Source organism: Megascapheus bottae, chromosome 25 (assembly GCF_031878675.1).
Source record: "Megascapheus bottae isolate mThoBot1 chromosome 25, mThoBot2.hap1, whole genome shotgun sequence".
NCBI classification, from domain to species: domain Eukaryota; kingdom Metazoa; phylum Chordata; class Mammalia; order Rodentia; family Geomyidae; genus Megascapheus; species Megascapheus bottae.
The window spans coordinates 15,170,656-15,189,634 of NC_143533.1; the positions used below are offsets into that span (position 1 = coordinate 15,170,656).

An 18,979-nucleotide genomic window follows, 5' to 3' on the forward strand; every position below is an offset into this window, starting at 1 on the left:
ACTTCCGGATTTTTGTAGTCCAGAGATAAGACTCCATAGATTTTCCTGCTTGGGTTGGCTTCAAACCTTCATCTTCAGGTCTCAGCCGAATCTGAGTAGGATTATAGTCATGAGCTACTAGAGCCAAGCCATATGTAGTTCTTATTATTCATAGAACAAAAAGAATATCGTGATAGAAATTAGATAACATTTTGAATTGACTAATGTTTAACGTTGTTATAGAATGCTAATATTTTTTAAAATGAGTTATATTCTATAGTCTATCCAAAAAACCACTGCAAAATAAACATTTAAAAAGTATCATTCCAGTGCCATCAAGAAACAGACGATAGTGATCTGTTGAGTAAAATACATGTTCTGTCTATACGTTGAAGATGTCAGATGCTACAGGACAACATGTGATGCTCATTCCCATGGGCCAGGCTCATTTCCTTAACATGATAATCTGTCTCTCCGTCTGATTTGTTGAAGACTTTTGCATTTGTTTTCATCAATGATATTGGTCTGTTGGGTTTTATTGTTGTTATTGGACCCAGGTTTTAGTGTTTAGAGTTTGTTTGGAAGAATTCCTTTTTTTATTTTTAGGAATAATTTAAGGAGAATTGATTGTACCTTTTTGGTTTTTCTTTTCTTCAATATTTGGTAGAACACAGCAGTGAACCAGCCATCTACTATGCAACTTTTCTTCATTGGGAGGTTTTTTTTTTTAATTCCCCATTTCTTCTGCTTACTTCTCTGTTCATGACATTTCATTATCAGTCTTGGAAAGCTTAGGTGTGTGTGAAGTCTTTGAAGCTAATCCAATCTCCTGGTATATAAGTTTTTCTCTAAATCTCTAGTGAGTCCAAAAAACTTATTGACAATATTTATCTTTTGGCAAACCAGCTCTTTATTTTGTTGATTTCTTGTATTCTATCTTTAATCTTTATTTCTGTTCAGATCTTAATTCTTTCATTCAATTGATACTGGATTTTACTTGACCTCTTGTGTATGTGCATGTGTGCCTGTACTGGGTTTGAACTCAGGGCCTGGGCACTGTCCTTTACCTTTTTTTCTCTAGGCTGGTGACCGCTAGAGTCCCTGTTCTACTTCTGAGTTTTCGGTGGTAAACTGGAGATAAGTCTCATGTAGTTTCCTATCTGGGCTGACTTTAAACTGTGATCTTCCAATCTTGGCCTTCTGAGTAGCTAGGAGTCTTGGCTTGAGCTACTACTACTCAGCTACAAACCTCTTTCAATTGAGTTCATTTCTTTGTTTTAGCTTCATATCTGACTACCACCTATTGCCTAGAATTGCTTAAGATTTCAAAATAATGCACCTCATTCTACATTTGCTTCAGGTGCTCAGTAAATGTGAACCCCTTTTCCCTCGAATTAAAACAATGATTACTATCTTTAGCTGTCCAAGAGACCAGATGATGAGTGCAATGCGTCTCACCCAGGTCACCGCTTCCATGTTCTCCCGCATGTTTCCCAGCCCCGTCCATAAGCTTTTCTCAAATTTGGACTCAGCCTGGAACACTGAGGCTGACATCTTTGAGTAAGACTGTCTGGTCTTATTTAAAACAACAATACTAATTGCAAGACAGAGCAAACATAAGCTTTCTCAGTCACTGGCATGTAACAGTATGTGTGTTCGTTTTAATGAGTCCACGTGGTACCCTTTTCCTTAGCAAAGAATGCATCACACTGGGAGCTTTTACTTATTCCAGTTGCTGTGTTAGGTGTGAAAAACAAGTGACAGGGTACTATGAAGCTAATGTTACTTGCTACCATAAATCAGATTTCGTATATGAGTGTCTATGTGTATATGTGGAAGTAGAGGAATCTATCTGAGGCTGATGGAAGATCTATTTACTGCTTAGAATTATCTTGTTAAAATTTAGTGAGGCCAAAACATCCTTCCAGAATGTGTGTGTGTGTGTATGTGTATGTGTGTGGGTACATTATTTATACAGATCTAATTTTTGTTTTTGGCCCATACTATCTAACATCCCTTACCCTTATTTAGTACAGAGGTGGATTGTCTGTCACATAACTGGGCATTTAGATTTGGTTCATGTACCCCATAAAGAAAAATAGGGAAATAACTTGCTAAGGTTTTTTGTCAGTCATGGGTCCAGAACTCAGGAATATGGGTGCTATTCCCTGAGTGCTTTTTATTCAAGATTGGCACTCTACCACTTTGCGCCATGGTGCCATTTCTGGTTTTCTGATGGTTAATTAGAAGAGTGTCATGGTGTCTCTTTCTCTGGGCTGGCTTTGAACTGTGATCTTCTGATGTCAGCCTCCTGAGTAGCTAGGGTTATAGACATGAGTAGCTGGCTCCAGGCTCCCCTAAGCAGCTTTTACTCCATCTCAGAGATGACGGTCAAAGTGAGGGCAATGGAAGGCAGATACCTGGCCAACGGTGCCCATTCAGAGCAGGCAAAAAGATCCTTGAAACCTGTGAACCCTGTCAGACTTCTAAGTAAAACTGGCTGTCAACTGGGTAATCTGAAGTAATTTCTTAGGTGGAGAATATTGTATTAAGCAGCTGGAACATGATCCCGAGAGCCCTTTCTGCGGATAGGTAGACCCGTTTACATGGCCTTCACTGGACTCCACAGGTGACAGCTGCCAGTTTGCATTAGTAGACATGCATGGAGTGTTTAACCACACTACTTCCTCTGAATCCCATTTTATCAGCTTTTAAATAATCACTGTGTACACTGGTTTGTGATTTGGAGCACTTAGCCAGTAGGCAGGCATCGTGACTGCTGAGAACTAGCCATGGCTGGTTTTTGAAACAGGTATGTGTGGCAAGGAAGGTTGGGTGCTGAAGCCTTGTTACCTGGCCAGCAGGCACAGAGTGGAACGGAACACGGAAGTCCTCACAAGGCAGGCATCTCATCCTCATGAAGGGAGCCTGTCTGTGTGCTTTAGGCAGGCCCAAGGCTCAGGGCTCTGCTGCTATTCCTTGTAAAGATCCAGTCCTTGTTTTATCCTCTGTATAGTGAGCTTGAACCTGCGTAGACCAGGTGGGAACCCAATGCGATGGGAGGTGGATCTCCATGGAGAGACATGACTGAAATGAGTCCAGAGTCCTGCTGAAGGTTACAAGCTAAACTGCACCCTGGGCAAAGGGGCCTCGGTGGGCCAGTGTCATGAGTTACGATAGGTGGTAGGACAGGAGTGATGTCAACTTGCTTAGCAAAGAATACATAGAACACAACCCTAGGAGGGGGGTTCAAACTTGGTTATCCAACTAAATATTTTCTTCTTCCTTGAAAAAACAAGAAACACTGTCAACTTTTTTTGAGTAACATTTGATTCCAGAACACATTTAAAAGTAAACTAATACAATTGGTCCCTATTGGCAATAGAAAGAAGTGATGTTATCTAAATGCTGCTTCATTGCAATGACAGGGCCCAGAGGGAGACAGAGATGAACCAGGAAGCTGCAATCCCTCCCCCCACCTCATGTACTTTTGTGACATTTGACAATTTTCTCTAGCTAGGGGAAATCATTAAATTTTATGTTGCTTAGAATCAGTTAGTGAGAACAACACTGTTTTGCTGATATGAGAGAGTGGTTTTGATTAAACTGGTTTTTCAAGAGCATTAATCCTAGAATTAAAATACTACTGGTATAGTTTGGTCCTTCTTTTAAAAGAGTTCTCATGTCTGGGGTGTATGATGTAATGGAAATAATCCTTTTTCCCCCATCAATGAATTTCTAATTTATATTCTTTCCAAATGTGTTTCCTTTTTACCGAGTTTATTTTTTAAAAGATACTCCTTGTAATCCTAGCTACTCAGGAGGCTGAGATCTGAGAATCAAGGTAGCCTAAGTACAAAAAAACTCTTACCTCCAATTAACGTCTAGAAAATGAACAGTGGGGCTTGGCTCAAGGGTAGGGCCATAGCCTTAAGATGAAGGACAACGCCCAGGTCTGGTCCAGTTCAAGCCTTATCACCGCCTCCCCCCCACACACAGATACTCCTTACATAACAAACCTTAGTTATTTACAATGTTAACTGTATAAGCTAATCATTTTTTGTTTTAATAATTGAATTTTATAATATCTAAGAGATCTTTTCAAATCTCTCTTGATCTCTAGTCTCCCTTTATATCTTAGCTTCTTTTCAAAGAAAAGTATCTCGGGATTTTCATTTTTTACATGTAAATATTTTGAAACATGTGTTTCTTGAAGTACCTGTAAGTTTCAAGTAAGAGAAGAAACCTTGTGCCTGGATGCTGCTGTTCCACATAGTTGAAAGCCTCGGCGTACAGTAGCGCCTGTGTTGCCATGAGTTCCTGTGTCCTGTTGATGGTCCCTGCCAAGGCTCTGATACAGAGCTCTTCCCCAGTGTGGCCTCCCTTTTCTGTCTCTCTTTGTGGTAGGCCTGGGTACTGCTGTCCCTCAGCTTTTGTTCTCAAAACAAACACTCTACCACTTTGAGCCTCAGGAGCACTTTTTTTTGTGGTTTATTGGAGATAGTCTCAGAGACTTCTGCCTGGGCTGCTTTTTTGAACCTCAATCCTCAGATCTCAGCTTCTTGAGTAGCTAGAATTACAGGTATGAGTCACCAGTGCATGGACTGTTTGCTCCCTTCTCAAAACACTATGATGCCTTGTCCCATCTGGACCCTTCAATGACTTCTTCCATGTATGGAACCTACTTAATGTTGACAGATGGCTTTCCCAAATGGCTGCACCGGCTGCCATACCTACTGGAATTTTGGGGGAGATACAGACTCTTTTGAAGAAACATTTCAATTTAAAAAAATGCTTGAAGGTTTAAGTTCTGTATGTGTACCTGTTAGATGAGCACCTGTATTTTTCTAGGAATTCAACAAGCCCCCCTTTTTTGGTTAGTGTTTATAATTTCTTTTAGCATTACTCCTATATTTGTTTCATAGTCCTGCATTTCTTTCTGCACTTCAGTTGTGTTTTCTATTCTTCGTTGGCTTGCCAAAGGTTTCCCTAAGTTCTTAATCTTTTCAGGAAACAAAATTCTCGTTTTGTTAAAATTCTGTGTGCGTATTTTGTTGAGAACTTTTAGGTCTATTTTTTTTCCCGTCCTAATATTCACTTTGTCTTCTGTCACATTTTTCTTTAAATTAAAAAAAAATATTTTCAGGGTAATATATAGAGGGGTTGCAGTTACATTCACCAGGTAGTAGGTGTATTATTCCTCACACATTGATACCCCTCCTCATGTTTTTGTCCCCATTTCCGTCCCCGTGTCACATTTTCTGTTCCACTATTTTGCTTCTCTTTCAACCAATCCAATTGAATCCCTGATTATGTGTGGTTTCATTTTTCCATGATTTTAGTTACCTGTGGTACAAGAAATACCAAAAAAAATTATTCCTGAAACAGTGTTTACAGTTGAAGTTGTGTGCCATCTGAGTAGCCTGAGGAATTGGAATATGAATGCCATCACGGTCCGGTATCCATGCTACAGGTGCTACCTGCTCTTGAGTCACCCAGTGGCCTTTTGAGTAATGGTTATTCTGTATATATTTTTAAATATCCCCCATTTCATTTCATAATGGCAAAGAATAATATCACTATCAAGGTCATTTATAGTAATATTAAATGTAAAAATTTGTAATGTTCATTATAAGTGGTTTAACTATAGTGACACAACTATAAAATATGTAATTATGTTAGTATAATCTTATATAAAATCATTAATCTGTTACTGATAATTATAATTTAAGAATTTATACTCAATACCTATGTAGTTATAATTTTAATATCTATATAGTTGTAATTTTAAAATTATAATTTTAAATTTGATAGAAATGATCTAATCATATTCACATAATACAATAATATATAATTGTATATTATTTATGTAATAACATAAAATTATTCATTTATTACTGGGCCTGTGTTTTAAATTAAACATCATACCTAGGGAAAAATATAACATATATTGTATAAGCTTTCAGTTATGATTCATGTCTTCAAGCATCTCTTGGGGGTCTTAGAACACATTCCTACACATTCCTTCCTGGATAAAGGGAAAGTACTGTGTCATGTGTGGTACCCTATGTACCAAAAGAAAAAGTCAAATATTTAAGTTATTACAAAAGAGATATCTCCTAAGTTATTCAAATTAGTATTTATGGCCCATCATTTTTCATTTCTTAGTTGCTTCTGCCAAAACAAAACCCATGAGAAGTGTGAACAGAAGAGATGGATGGATGATGTAGACAGCCTGGGAGTCCACAGAGCAAAGCAGCAGCTGTCTCAAACGACTTGGGTGAGCGTGGCTACAGCCATGGCCTGAGGAAGCTCTGCTTCTTTAATGGCCGGAATTCTTCCACTCTGTCGAGAGCCAATCAGGTAAGTGCTGGTGGATACTTACTAGAATGCGTAGAGACATTGAGGAGGAACAGTTACGTGAGTACCTTTTTTGACAATGTTACCCCTTCCCTGGCTTTTTCCCTTCTGTCCCCATCCACAAGTTGTGTAGTTCATTGCACATAGTATCTAGTGAGTACCAGTGCTGCGCCCTTTGAGGACATTATTATATGATTTTTGGGCTGTCCCTTTGTTGCTCAAGGCTACTGCTCTACCACTTGAGCCACAGTTCAATTTCCAACTGTTAGCTGGAGATGAGAGTATCATGTACTCTCCTGCTTTTCTGTGCACCTCAGCCACTTGGAGTAGTTAGGATTACAGGTGTGAGCCATTGGTGGACACCTTTTGTTTTTTTTTGTGTTTTTGCCAGTCCTGGGGCTTGAATTCAGGGCCTGAGCACTGTCCTTGGACTTTCTCAAGCCTAGTGCTGTACCACTTGAGCCACAGCACCACTTCCGGCTTTTTTCTATCTATGTGGTACCAAGGAATCGAACCCAGGTTTTGGTGCATGCTATGTAAGCACCTAGCACTAGGCCAAACTCCCCGCTCCCGTGTTAATATTTTTATATTCAAATTACAATATCTAAGATAAAATGGTAGGTAATATAGCTCTACCTTTATGCAACTGTAGACTGACTAATAGGAGAAAATAAATGCTAGGCCTCATATATTTTGTAAGACCGAATCTACGACATTCGTTAGATCTGTTACTTGTACATGTGCCTCATTTAAAGTGAATTCAGTATATAAATTTTATCTTAGAAGTAGGTGAATTCGAGCAGGTGTGATAAGAATGTCTGATTGCTTACCTTAAATAATTCATCTGAGAACTCCTTCGGTAAATGTTCCATTAAGATTATAAATAGGCCAAAATAGATTTACATGGGTATCTGTGAGAACTTAATATGAGATTTATCTGTACGTGAGTAAGTGTTGTCTTTGTACATAAATTGCCACACTTCTAATAGAGCCATACAGGTAACAGAGACCCTTGTGAACCTCAGAGTGACTGAGTCTAGGTAAGTAATTACAAGAGGCTTCGTGAGAAAAACGTGCTGTATTAATAACTATTCCACAGTTATCACCTGGGCTTTATAATAGAAGTAGGCTGACTTAATTCATATCATCACTATTGACTTTGATATGATAGAAAAATATCCAATTAAACATAGAGCATACAAACACTATAAGCTCATAATTTCTTTTAAATGATCAATGCAGTGCTGAGCTTCCACTGGTTCAAATGTTGGGTGATTTATGATAATGTGCTTCTAAAGAGCTCAGGTCAATGTTATACAAAATGGATCTCATCAGTTATTATTGATGTTTCATGACCAATGTTTTGCAGTTTTATATGATTTGTCTTCAAGGCTTATGTCCAATAACACATAGGTAGGTACTTATTTTTCCTGAGTACAACACTTGGATATAATTATATCCATCTCAACAAAAGACTTTATGTTTGTGTTACTGGGTAATGAAATCATAGTGCATATATTAAAGGAGAAGGCAAAGATACAGTAGTGTCGAATATGCTTAATATACATTTATTAACGCATATGCCAGAGGATAGCATCATACTTATGCATTTGCAAAAAGTCACTAACAAAGCAACTGACTAAGAATTTAACATGAATTATCCACTGTCACCAGTTTGTATATTCTCATACCCAGTAGCAGAATGGTTCTGAGATTTCTAGTAATCAATTCTGTTTGAAATGTAACAGATTATAGTTTTTCTTTCTTTCTGCACACATAGGTAGTCCATTAAAACAGGACTGAAAACTACACTACAATGTATGGGTTCTGAGGTTAAATATTTAGGGATAGACTAAAAACTCAAAAAATGCAAATATTCATAAATGATCTCATATACCCAAACCAATCTAGATGGATTTTTATTACTGAGCAGTATTGTTTTCTTACTGTAGTCAATGCCATCCGGTACATGTAACAAAAAAAACTGAGCAATTCTTCAGAGTTTATTTTACACTTTTTTCACTAAATAGATGAATACATGACTATAGCTCCAGTGCAATAATATATATTATTAGTAATGCTGCATTCAGTATAGTCATTGAATATTTATAAATAAACATTTAAATAGATAAGGCGGAGATAGTCATAGCAGTTAAAGGGAAAATACTAGCAATTTTGTTATCACAGATAATTTAAAGAAGCAAATCTTCTGTCTAAGCTATGAATGCCATAGCTTTCCAAAGAATGAAATGTTGAAATGTGATAAAGCTGAGACATAATGCTACCTGGCAAATGCACTGGCTTTTTTTTTTCTTATAAATTGTGACGTGAGCGTGGCAGTTGTAAAGAATATGTATCAAACAGTAACAAACAAGCACTGCTTGGTCTGAGTTTGCTTTTAAATTGCATTTCTTCACAGTGATATTTCAGAAAGGTTGGAAACTGGTCAGCACAAAATATTTCCCACCTTTTCTATTTTAATTTGTATGCAAAAAAAATCATCACCCCTATATCCATGACTATAAAATTACAAATGCTTTCTGGGAAATCACCGTTAGACATCTTACTAGTTCTGGTAGAAAAAGTGTAAGACATCCAGAATGAGGGGAGGTGAAATTAGAACAGAGCTTCAGCAACAAATGCTATTTTGGAGGTGGTGGGGGTGGATAGAAGCGAATTCAACCAAGACCGGACTTTGTTAGGGATGGGCAGATTGCTCACAACCATGACACACTAACATTTAAAAAAGATAGTCGAGATTATTTCACTTCATTTTGGCACTTCATGGAACATGTATTTCCTAAAGAGCAGGATTATTATAAAAAGTTGAGTCAGGTTTTCCACATACCTTGTAGACATTGTGGTCAAGTACTGGCAAGACACTGAAAGAGTGTGATAAACATTCCTGTGGAGTTTGGGCGTGCATGCAGTGTGCTCAGACAATGAGCGATTGGGTTTCAAGCACTGTCTTCCGTAGATCTTGTCTCAGATTTTAGTCTTACAAACTCTTTAGCCACATCATCACTGGTCCTCTGAGAGAGGATTCTCAGGATAGTCAGGCCAGTCTCATCCAGAGAGATACTTTTCAAGAGTGGATACCAGGCTCCATGGCTTCCTTTCTCTGCTATGTTACGGAGCTGAATGACGGTCATTCCAATAATTCTATCTTCCCGAGCAAAGCAGTAATCCTTGACTGACAGGTGGAGTTCATAGGACCCTGGGCGATTATCTTTACCTAGAATGCTGTGCAAATCAGAAACACAAATGGAGATTTTACTAGGACTAGACTGGCAGGTTAGAGTATCATACATTCAAACCTCTATGCCTTTACATTTAATAAGTATAACAAGAATGTAACTTCCCTCCCCCCAGGAAGAGTTGTAAGGTCTGCCTCTCCTGATCAACATACAGGCAGTAGTCTCAGGAACATGGAAGGCCATTGGAATGTCACCTATTGAAATCCTTTATCTTGGGCTTCTAGGTAAGCTATCATGTCCCGACCCTGGCTCACAGAACAGACTACCAAGCACTATTGACAAGATGCTAAATTGGATACAAATCTCTACAGTCAGTCAGTGACTTCTTTCCTGTGATGTGGAGCTGCTCCTGCCTACGAGCAGGTACTTACCTCTACACTGGGCTCAAAACGCTCTCAATTCTCTTCCTTACAGGATCCATGCTTTCTCTAGGTTTTTAACATTCACATGCTCAGTTTTCCTGACTACTAAGGCAATAAGTCATTGTACTTACTATTTTTAATTTTTATCATGTCTAGAAATCAACCCCTGTGGGAGCAAACGTCTTCTATTCCATGTATCTGATGTATGTTGACATTGACTATATGCCAGTGCTTTTAAATTCCTTCATTCAGTGGCTGGATGTATCTACCAATGATGAATGTGAGCACTGATAAATGAGGGGATCTAATGACAGTGTCATTTGCTGTCAAGAGGAAAGCCAAACCTCTGGGTTTTACTTTCCACTTGGAGCTGTACAGTGGTGATTTCAGGATGGAGTTAGTTGGGTTGATAACTTACAATTGAAATGTCTCATTGTACTTTGGTGACCAGGTGTTGCTTTTGGTCTTTGTGCCTTGTTTTCTCTTCTTGTCTCCAAGGTTGGGTCCTAGCATGCAAACTTCCACAAAGGGGCGGAACATGGCTGTGGTCTGCCAGTTCAGGTCATTGATAGCAATCACTACAATCCAAAAAGGGAAAAAGACGACGAAAGGAAGGGGTTTTAAGCAAATGAATGTATCCAATTCTATAAGCAAGGAATTGTATATGAAACAATAATAATACGGATCAGCTGTAACTGGTATGACATTGGCAGTAAAAAGTTGTAAGTGAAATAACTGACATTTGTTACTGATGAAAAAGCAAATACTCGGATGTGGCATGCATGCTCAAGTGGTAGAGCGGTAGCCTTGAGCTGAAGAGCTCTGGAACAGTGCCTAGGCTGAGAGTTCAAGTAAGAAACGCAAGCACGCCTCTTGGGCAAAAGTATACTGTTTTTATGTCATGAAATACTTAGAAAAGATACAAAAATACTCCTTTAAACTCATACTTCTGACTTCTTAGAGTGGCTTAATATTTTAGTATGCATATACACATTCAATATTAGGTACAAAGTGGACCATTTTAGGTACAAAGTGGACCATGAAGTATTTTATTCCTAGTAGCTTTAAAACCCATTATGGTTATCTAATTCCATTGTCTACATACAGAATGGAACAACCAACCATAGTCATTTATTGAAGATAGTCATAGTGTTTAATGATAATAAACCTTCTGATAATATGTATGTATCCCTTCGCTTATTCTTTTAAAACTTTCCTAGTGATATTATAAAATCACAAATGATTTATAAAATGCTATTTGAAGCATATTGAAAGTAGCTTTTGAGGAACACGAGTATGTGCATCTCTCTGTAGCATGACTGGTACTCTGTATTCTGAACTTACTGGAGCTAATAGTCATGGTACATTGCTACCCTTTCTCATGTTTTTGTCCCCATTTCCTCCTGCCACCCCTCCCCTCATCTTGTTTTCCCCCCTTTCCTTTCCTATTTCAAATAAACATATATATATATATATATATATATATATAATATACCAGATTCTGCAACAATATGAGATTAACCAAGGGGCAACAAAAGAGATGAGAAATAACATACTCATTAAGAACAACAATCACACATCATAAAGCTCTTGTTTCCATATCCTGGAGATCCTTTCATTTAGCCTCATCCTATATGGTCTTAGAGGAAAATAGATTTTTATTCATTGTTTCTCAAGGGGACTTTAGTTTTATGAGTTCAAGAGTTTCAATAGAAGGATTATTATGGAAATTAATTTTTAAGTTTAATTTGAAAAAGTAGAGTTCCTAGGAGAGTTATAAACCAACGGGAAGTATCTAGTTGAGACATATCACTAATACCTAGGTTTTGAGCTATTATAATCCTTTGCTTGGAGAAGCCAAGGTTTGTACTAATTATTATAAATGTGAGAAACCATTGAGCCTATGTTCCTTTGGGTCTAGCTTATTACTTCACTTAATGATTTTTTTTCCAAGTCTTTTTCTATTTCCTTGCAAATGGGGCTAGTTATGGTATTGCACATACACACCGCTAGTACCATAGCTAAGATCATATAAAAGATACAGTAGGAGATCATAGTTCTGGATTAAAGTTTGAACTTTTATCTACATTTATTTAAAGTGACATTTTATAGATGGATACGCTCTTAAATTCCACTTTTAATTCAGAAAAGGGGAAAACACGATGACTGAGAGGGGGTATCAATGTGTGAGAAGTAATGCACCTACCACCTGATGAATGTAGCTGTAACCCCTTTATATATTATCCCAACAATAAAAAATAATTCAAGTACTAAGTAGCTAGATCATGTGAATATTAAGAGTATTTTGATTGTCAGCCATCACTATGATTGACAGCATCAATGACACAATATATCCAGTTGTAAAACTTTGTAGTTACTGAATATGTAGGTAACTAGTAAAACATTTTGAGGAAATTCTCAGTGTGTCCTATGGTAGTTTTAATATGCATTTTGGAAACCCGGTGCAAGGAAGGTGGCGTTATGTGTGTGTCATGGTTGCTGTAGGCCTTTTTACCTTTGACAGTGACTTTATGGTCTCCAGTTCCAGGGGTGGCAGCCACGTCTACATGCACAGAAATCTGACCCACAGCATCTTTGGAGGAGCAACCTGCCATGAAGCAGAAGTGGGTTAGCCTGCACTCTGTGACCACTTTCCTAAAGTGTAAGAGTAAAATAGCTCATTGCAAATTAGAAACAAATAATACGAAGTACTGATAAATGTCCATGAGCTAAGAGCTTTCCTATACACTGACATTCTAGAGCGCCAGAGACATGAAGAGACTCAGTGCACAGTGCATACACAGGGGGTATAAATTTACATATGTTTATATAATGTACTTAGAGAATTTCATCTGTTCCTCTTGTTTGGGCTGCCCTCGCTCCTTCAACCCTAGATCGGAAGCACTTGTGTAATACGTACCCCCGACTTTCACAACGTTCAATGCATAACTGAAAAGGAATCACAAATATTTTATAACTATTCAAACATTAAGATGTCATGCAACTTCTACTTCTCCAAGATCAAAGCACAACAATAGACCAAACCAGGAGACAGGACCCCTTACCCACAAAAGGTCACTATCAAAAGCTCAAATAGTCTTCATATTAGCCTTCTTCCCAGAACCACGAGGAGAAAAGTTTAAGTCTGGGAGAACAGAGGTGTAATACACCGTTTTGACTTGACTTGGAGAGAGAGGTGGAAAGATCGGAAGCAACCATTGATTACTAACTTCAAAACTTGGGTCACTTTTTTAGGAGCACAGTACTACATGGCCTGTGAGATTCTGGAGAGGTGTCTGTGCTAGGAAAGTGGGCTCATAGAGAAGAGCTGGTAAGTAATCATGTTGGGAAAAATAAAACGACTTCCTGTCACTCCTAACCTGGTGCTACAGAGTCCTATTCAAGGATACAAATAGACCTATCTTCCCATTATCTAACTCTTGTTCTGTGTTACTTTTTTTTAGAAAGAGTAATGTGTATTGAATGAGAAGTTTATTTCTATGCCATTACAATTTGTAATAGGAATGCTAATTAGTTTTGCACCAACGCAATTGAATTTTTAATGAAAGAATACAATTAAATTTTCAATACATGAAATTATACTGGAATTTATACTTTCAATAATTGAAATATTGTTCTTGTTAGCTTGCTTGGTAAGCTTTATTAACCTGTACTCCACATTATCGTTATCATGATAATGTCAAAAATGACTGGACTTACCCCCTATATTTTTTGTGTGGCTGTAGGTACAGAGAACTCAGGGTCTCATACTTGCTGACCTCTACCATTTGAACAACTTCCCCAGTCCTCCAGTAGGTTCTTGAGGTTTATTTTCTATCTACTCCTGCTGTCACAGGGTAAATTTCAGTGGTTTCCCAGAATTCTGCCTTCTACTATGGTTTTGCCAGACAGAAATCCCAGTAAGAGATTAGAAGGAAAGAGGAGAGAGAACCCAGCACCTTTCCTGCTTTAGTTTCTATCCTGTGGGGTCCGCTTCTTCTAGCTGAATTCTACAACCTAGCTATCCCTCAGGCAGCACGTATTATTTCCTGGTTCTGTTTTTGCTATAGTGATGTTGGGAGGTTAGTTCACTATTTCTTCTGGTTTTATAAATACTTCACCATATCTTTGTTTTTAATTTTCTTTTTAAAATATCCTCTAGGAATCTTAACTTGGGTATGCCTTCTGATTCTTAGAAAATCAATGCTGTTAATTTAAAAATGCTTCCAGAATATCCTATCTCATTGATTTATAATGCATTAATCTTTGGTGGTGCTGATGTAGGGGAAATTGCAAATAGAGTTATTATACTATGTAGCTATTATGAATGTGGCATCAAGGAGAAAATGTCTATGGTGGCTCTGAAAGGTTGAATGGAATTTATCTTAGTCAAGGGCACAAGGTGTAATGGTAACTCCTAGAAGTTGCAGAATTCAGTGTGGACAGAAAGAAGAGGGGCAGATAGAGAGTCTTTAGACACTGTTCTGAGTTGCTGAAAATTCTTACTATATATGCCACCAATGTCTGAAAATGTAAGATCGCAGGAAGGCCTCCTACCTGCACTGAGCACGGTTCTCTCTCGTCACCCTTTCTTCCCCAGTCTATTATGCGCAGGAACAGGTCCCGCAACTCAGCCTTCATCTCCCTTTTATTCCATCTCTTACTGCTTGCATTGATTTAAATCAACATTAATGCAACATTCTTGTTCCATTATTCTTTATGGTGTTTTTGACTGCCTCATATGTTATATATGCCACTGTAGTAACTCTAATGGAATTAAAACTACCTAAACTTCCATTCTTTCAAAATGACACAAAATTATCTACCTGTAACACTGCTGAGGCATCGAAAAGGTAAGCTACTTATTTTTGTACTTTTTAATGTGCCTTGCAGGTAATAGCTGTCCAATAAATGGCTCTAGATTCGTTATCATCTTCATTATTGAGCTATTATAACTCAAGTTATTGAATGCCATACAATCCATGCATAATGCAACATTAGAAAACTATAAAATCCATAGAGGAAAGGGTAACTAGTTTTCTAAATCATAGTATCTCTAATACCATAGTATTATACCTTTGGAATGACTGTATTTATCTTCAACAACTTGGAAGCTCTTTGCTCAGTAAGAATTCCTTGGCTAAGTGTAATAAAGATGTCAGATTTTTGTAAGACCGCCACTCAGGTATCTGCTGGGAAAAACATCTCCCTGCTCTGATGTCTTCACTTGGATCAACCAAGAATCCCGGGAACTGTTCTTTCTTGATAAAAAGTATGGTTGTAAAGTCCTACTGGCTCCACAGAAGAGGTCTAGAACTCATGGCAATATCAAAATGACAAAAGATGAATGCTGAAAACGATGACAAGAGGGACCCTGACATACTATTTGTGGAAATGGACAGTCATTAAGGACAGCAGTCCAGAGGATTCTCAGAAGAGAGAGAACTGCCATGAAAGTCAGCATTGGGTGCACGAAAGAAACACCTTCTCTCTTCTCCTGTTCATGGCAGCGCTAGTCACAACAGCCAAGAAGGACAAGAAGCCCAAGTGCATCGGCAGTGCCCTGGCAGGAGATGAAAAAACTCACCATGGTACACCTGCATGACGAAGTACGATTCTTCCATAGAGAAGAACTGAAATCCTGTCATTTGCAGCCAGCTGCATATGTCTAGAGGACATCACATTAAGTGAAAACCAAAACCTGCCTGATCCCACTCAAGGGTACAATTTTAAACAGTTACTATCGTAGACGGTGGGTGTAGAATGGTTGTGACTGGAACATGGGGGAGGCATGTGGGGACGTAAATCAGTGGAGACTAAGAGTTAGGTGCAAAGAAGTTCCAGTGTATGCTGGAAATGTACTGTACAACTTGCGGGGAGGAGGGAGTAAGGGAGGGAAAAAACTGGGAGAGAATAAGGTCAAGTGACACTGCTCAAAAAGAAAAGTAGTCAGTACCTGACTCATGAAACTAACTCCTCTGTATTAAACCTTTACCAAAAGAGATAATAGCTTTGAATCTGAAAACTTCTAGTATGTCCTACACAATAGAGCAAGATAATCACAATACAGCTAGAATGAAGGATTACATTTTCACCATCACAAAATTATCAGTGTTTGAGGAGACAGGCATGTTTAACCCCACTTAAACATGACACTATATATCCACATCAAAGCCTTATGTGATATCACACCCATATATCTATTACATATCAACAAAATAAATGGCAAACTAGGCATTGAGCTGGCTCTAATTCTGCCAGTTTAAATTTCATATAAGCCTTTCCATAGGGCATAAAATAGCAATGTCTGGCTTTCTACCCTGAATAAATAGCAGGAAATGACTGCCAAATTGTTCCTATAACATTTATAAATTAGTACAGCTTTCTATCAAAGCAGTCACCAGAGTAACGGAAAGGCTTTACTTGGATTGCTATGGAATTCAAGAGATTTATATAAGGGGAACTATGCATTTCTAATTAAGACAAATATGTGAGTTCTGGATACCAAGGCAGAACAGAACTGCTGTTACTACTCTCATTTATGAAGATTCCCAACACTCACTTGCCCCTCCAGAGTAACAAGCATACAGCGACATTCAGAGGTAAGTGACTGGGGAAGGACACCAGCAATCAACTAGAGAGAGACTGGGACCTTCCCCACAGGAAGGAAGGAAAGCATCTGCCAACCTGACTGGGGTAGGCCCAGCAAACCATGGTGTGCATGCTGGCTAACCTTGCTCTTAGGAGACAGTGCCCCAATTCTCAGAGGCTCACGCCCATGGAAACAGTGATCAAGTGTCTGCACAGTGGCACTGCTTATGGAAAGACTCTCACCTCATTGTCCATAGGATCCCTAGGCTGCTCTGGCTGGAGTCATCTGTAAGGAGGTGACTGCATGGGGCAGAACCTTCTGCACAGCCGAGCACATTCAATCCCACAGTGACCCTGTTCCCAGTCTGCCAGGCATCCTGCCTTGCGGGGGACAAATGTTGTGAGGTAGGGGTACCAGAAGGTGCCACCCAACCTCAAGAACCTGGAGATGAGGGAGCTAGAGCTTTGAGACTGGGAGACAACCAGCCGGCCGTGTGAGCTCCAGCTGTCACTCTGCCCACAGCTTGCATTTGGCTGAGGGGTGCGCTGTGCAGGTAACTCTGCTTGCTCTGGTTGAATCTCATTTTCCAGCACGTGCAGGCCCATGGGGTCCCCCACCAAGTGACTTTGCTTGGCTTCCGTGTGAAGGGCTACTGCCACCCCCGTAGAGGTGTCCACACACTACCTTCCCCTGGGAGCCATCCGATGGCAGACACAAGTGAGGATGGCTGAAGCGGCCACCCTTCCTGCCCTGCCTCCAGGGGAGGCCTCCAGCCCGTATTACCCATGGGTTGGAGTTTTAAGTGCTTTAAGCTCTTGCTAGCAGCAGAGGCAGCATCAATCCAGCCTAAGGACCCCTCCCCCCACATATCCCAGGGCTCACGGGCCAGAGCTCCCCGGTCCCCTAACTTTTTCCCTTGTTGAGTGGTGACTGGTCATTGTTAATATACACACACAACCTGGAGTTGCGTTACCCCTTAGTGCCTCAGTTCTATATCCGTAACCACAGGTCATGAAAAGAGGAAACGGAGTACAGAAAGAAAGGGCACCAATGGTCTAGATGAATTTCCTTCTGGAATGAATGGTCACTCCAGAATGGCATCCTTGCAGAGTCTAGGTAAAGAACCACTTGGTGATGTGGGTATGGGAAAAGATCTCTCCAGAAAGACGAGACTGATGTAAAAAGTCTTAAAAACAAGTCCTCGTGTCTGGGCTCTCATTTTCAGTCCAAGGTTCTTCCCACTGACAAACTAGCTTGGCTCTGATCTCTTATATAAGCCCTGTATTTATATCCATATATTTATATAATTAGATTCTCCTCTAGATATCTTACTGTTTTACTGTGATTTTACTTAATATTGAGACAGGGTATTCTATGTAGCCTGGCTAGTCTGGAACTCTCAATCCTTCCATCTCCTGAAGGCTGGAATTACAAAGCTACACACAAAGCTGTGGCTTTATTGCTATTTGTCTTTTTATGTTTGAATGGATTATTACTTGTATAAAGGATGTTGATGAATTTGTATTTTTGTCAGTCCTGAGACTTGCTCTCTGGGTCTGGGCACTGTCCTCGGGCTTTCTCAAGGCTAGAGCTTTACCACTTGAGCAAGCCTCAGTACTTCTGGCTTCTTCTACAGATCTGGTACCAAAGAATCAAACTTGAGTCTTTGTGCATGCTAAGCAAGAATTCCTAGCCCCTGGAATAGCTTTATAAGTCAACTTATTTTCCTAATAGTTCCTATATTAAAATGTTTTTATTTTCAATGTATATAACTACAGTGTCTATCTTCTTATCTCTGTATAACCTTGAGAGAATTATGACAGGCAAAGGCTACAGTAAAAGGCTCCCCCAATTTGTAAATAAAATACTAGTATTTGATAACCCTTTCCTCAAGCTCAAGTTATAATGAAAGAGTTCATATTTAAATTCTCATAAATGTCCTCAAAGCAATCAATAAAATACCCACAAATAAATGACTGGAAATATCCATTTCAATAGAGAACAATGTAAGACTATGAAAAATAATCTGTACCCTGAAATGAAAATGTTAGGACCTTGATAAACAGAAAATATGGTGTCATTCTGCAATGACCTGAACTATTTTGCAAAAACATGTGTATAAGAACACCTAATAAGTGAAAAATGGTTTTCTCAGGTTAATTTGGTAAAATAACAAGAGAAAATAACAATTTTAAAGGCTAATATGTCCTTTCAAAGGCTAATATGTCCTTTCAAAGTAGAAAAGTTATGTCCTGAAATAAAATAAGCCCATGAAATTTGACTCAGACTCAGAATAATGAAAAATTAAGTATCTACAGAGTAGGTAAAATTCTGCCCAAAGTATAGGAAACAAGAGCAAATGTAGACAAATGAGATAATGTCAAAACTGAAATGCATTTTAGAAAGGAAATAACCAATAAATAGAAAAA

The 18,979-nt window shown here is 38.8% G+C and overlaps 1 protein-coding gene and 1 long non-coding RNA gene across 2 annotated transcripts in view; one reads left to right on the forward strand and one right to left on the reverse strand.

Annotated features, from left to right (window-relative positions):
- The window catches only part of LOC150046447 (uncharacterized), a 98,467-nt gene extending 88,547 nt beyond the window's left edge, over positions 1–9,920 (forward strand). Inside the window, exons 3-4 of the long non-coding RNA XR_016539688.1 lie at positions 6,148–6,342; positions 9,821–9,920. This is a non-coding gene — a long non-coding RNA (uncharacterized LOC150046447). The remainder of the gene's footprint in view (positions 1–6,147; positions 6,343–9,820) is intronic.
- Positions 7,824–18,979, reverse strand: part of Unc13c (unc-13 homolog C) — a 269,849-nt gene continuing 258,693 nt past the window's right edge. The window contains exons 29-31 of the mRNA XM_090358380.1: positions 12,474–12,566; positions 10,377–10,536; positions 7,824–9,582 (exon numbers count right to left, since the gene is read on the reverse strand). Coding sequence (XP_090214506.1) covers positions 9,297–9,582; positions 10,377–10,536; positions 12,474–12,566 — 539 coding nt within the window. The 3' untranslated portion in view covers positions 7,824–9,296. The remainder of the gene's footprint in view (positions 9,583–10,376; positions 10,537–12,473; positions 12,567–18,979) is intronic.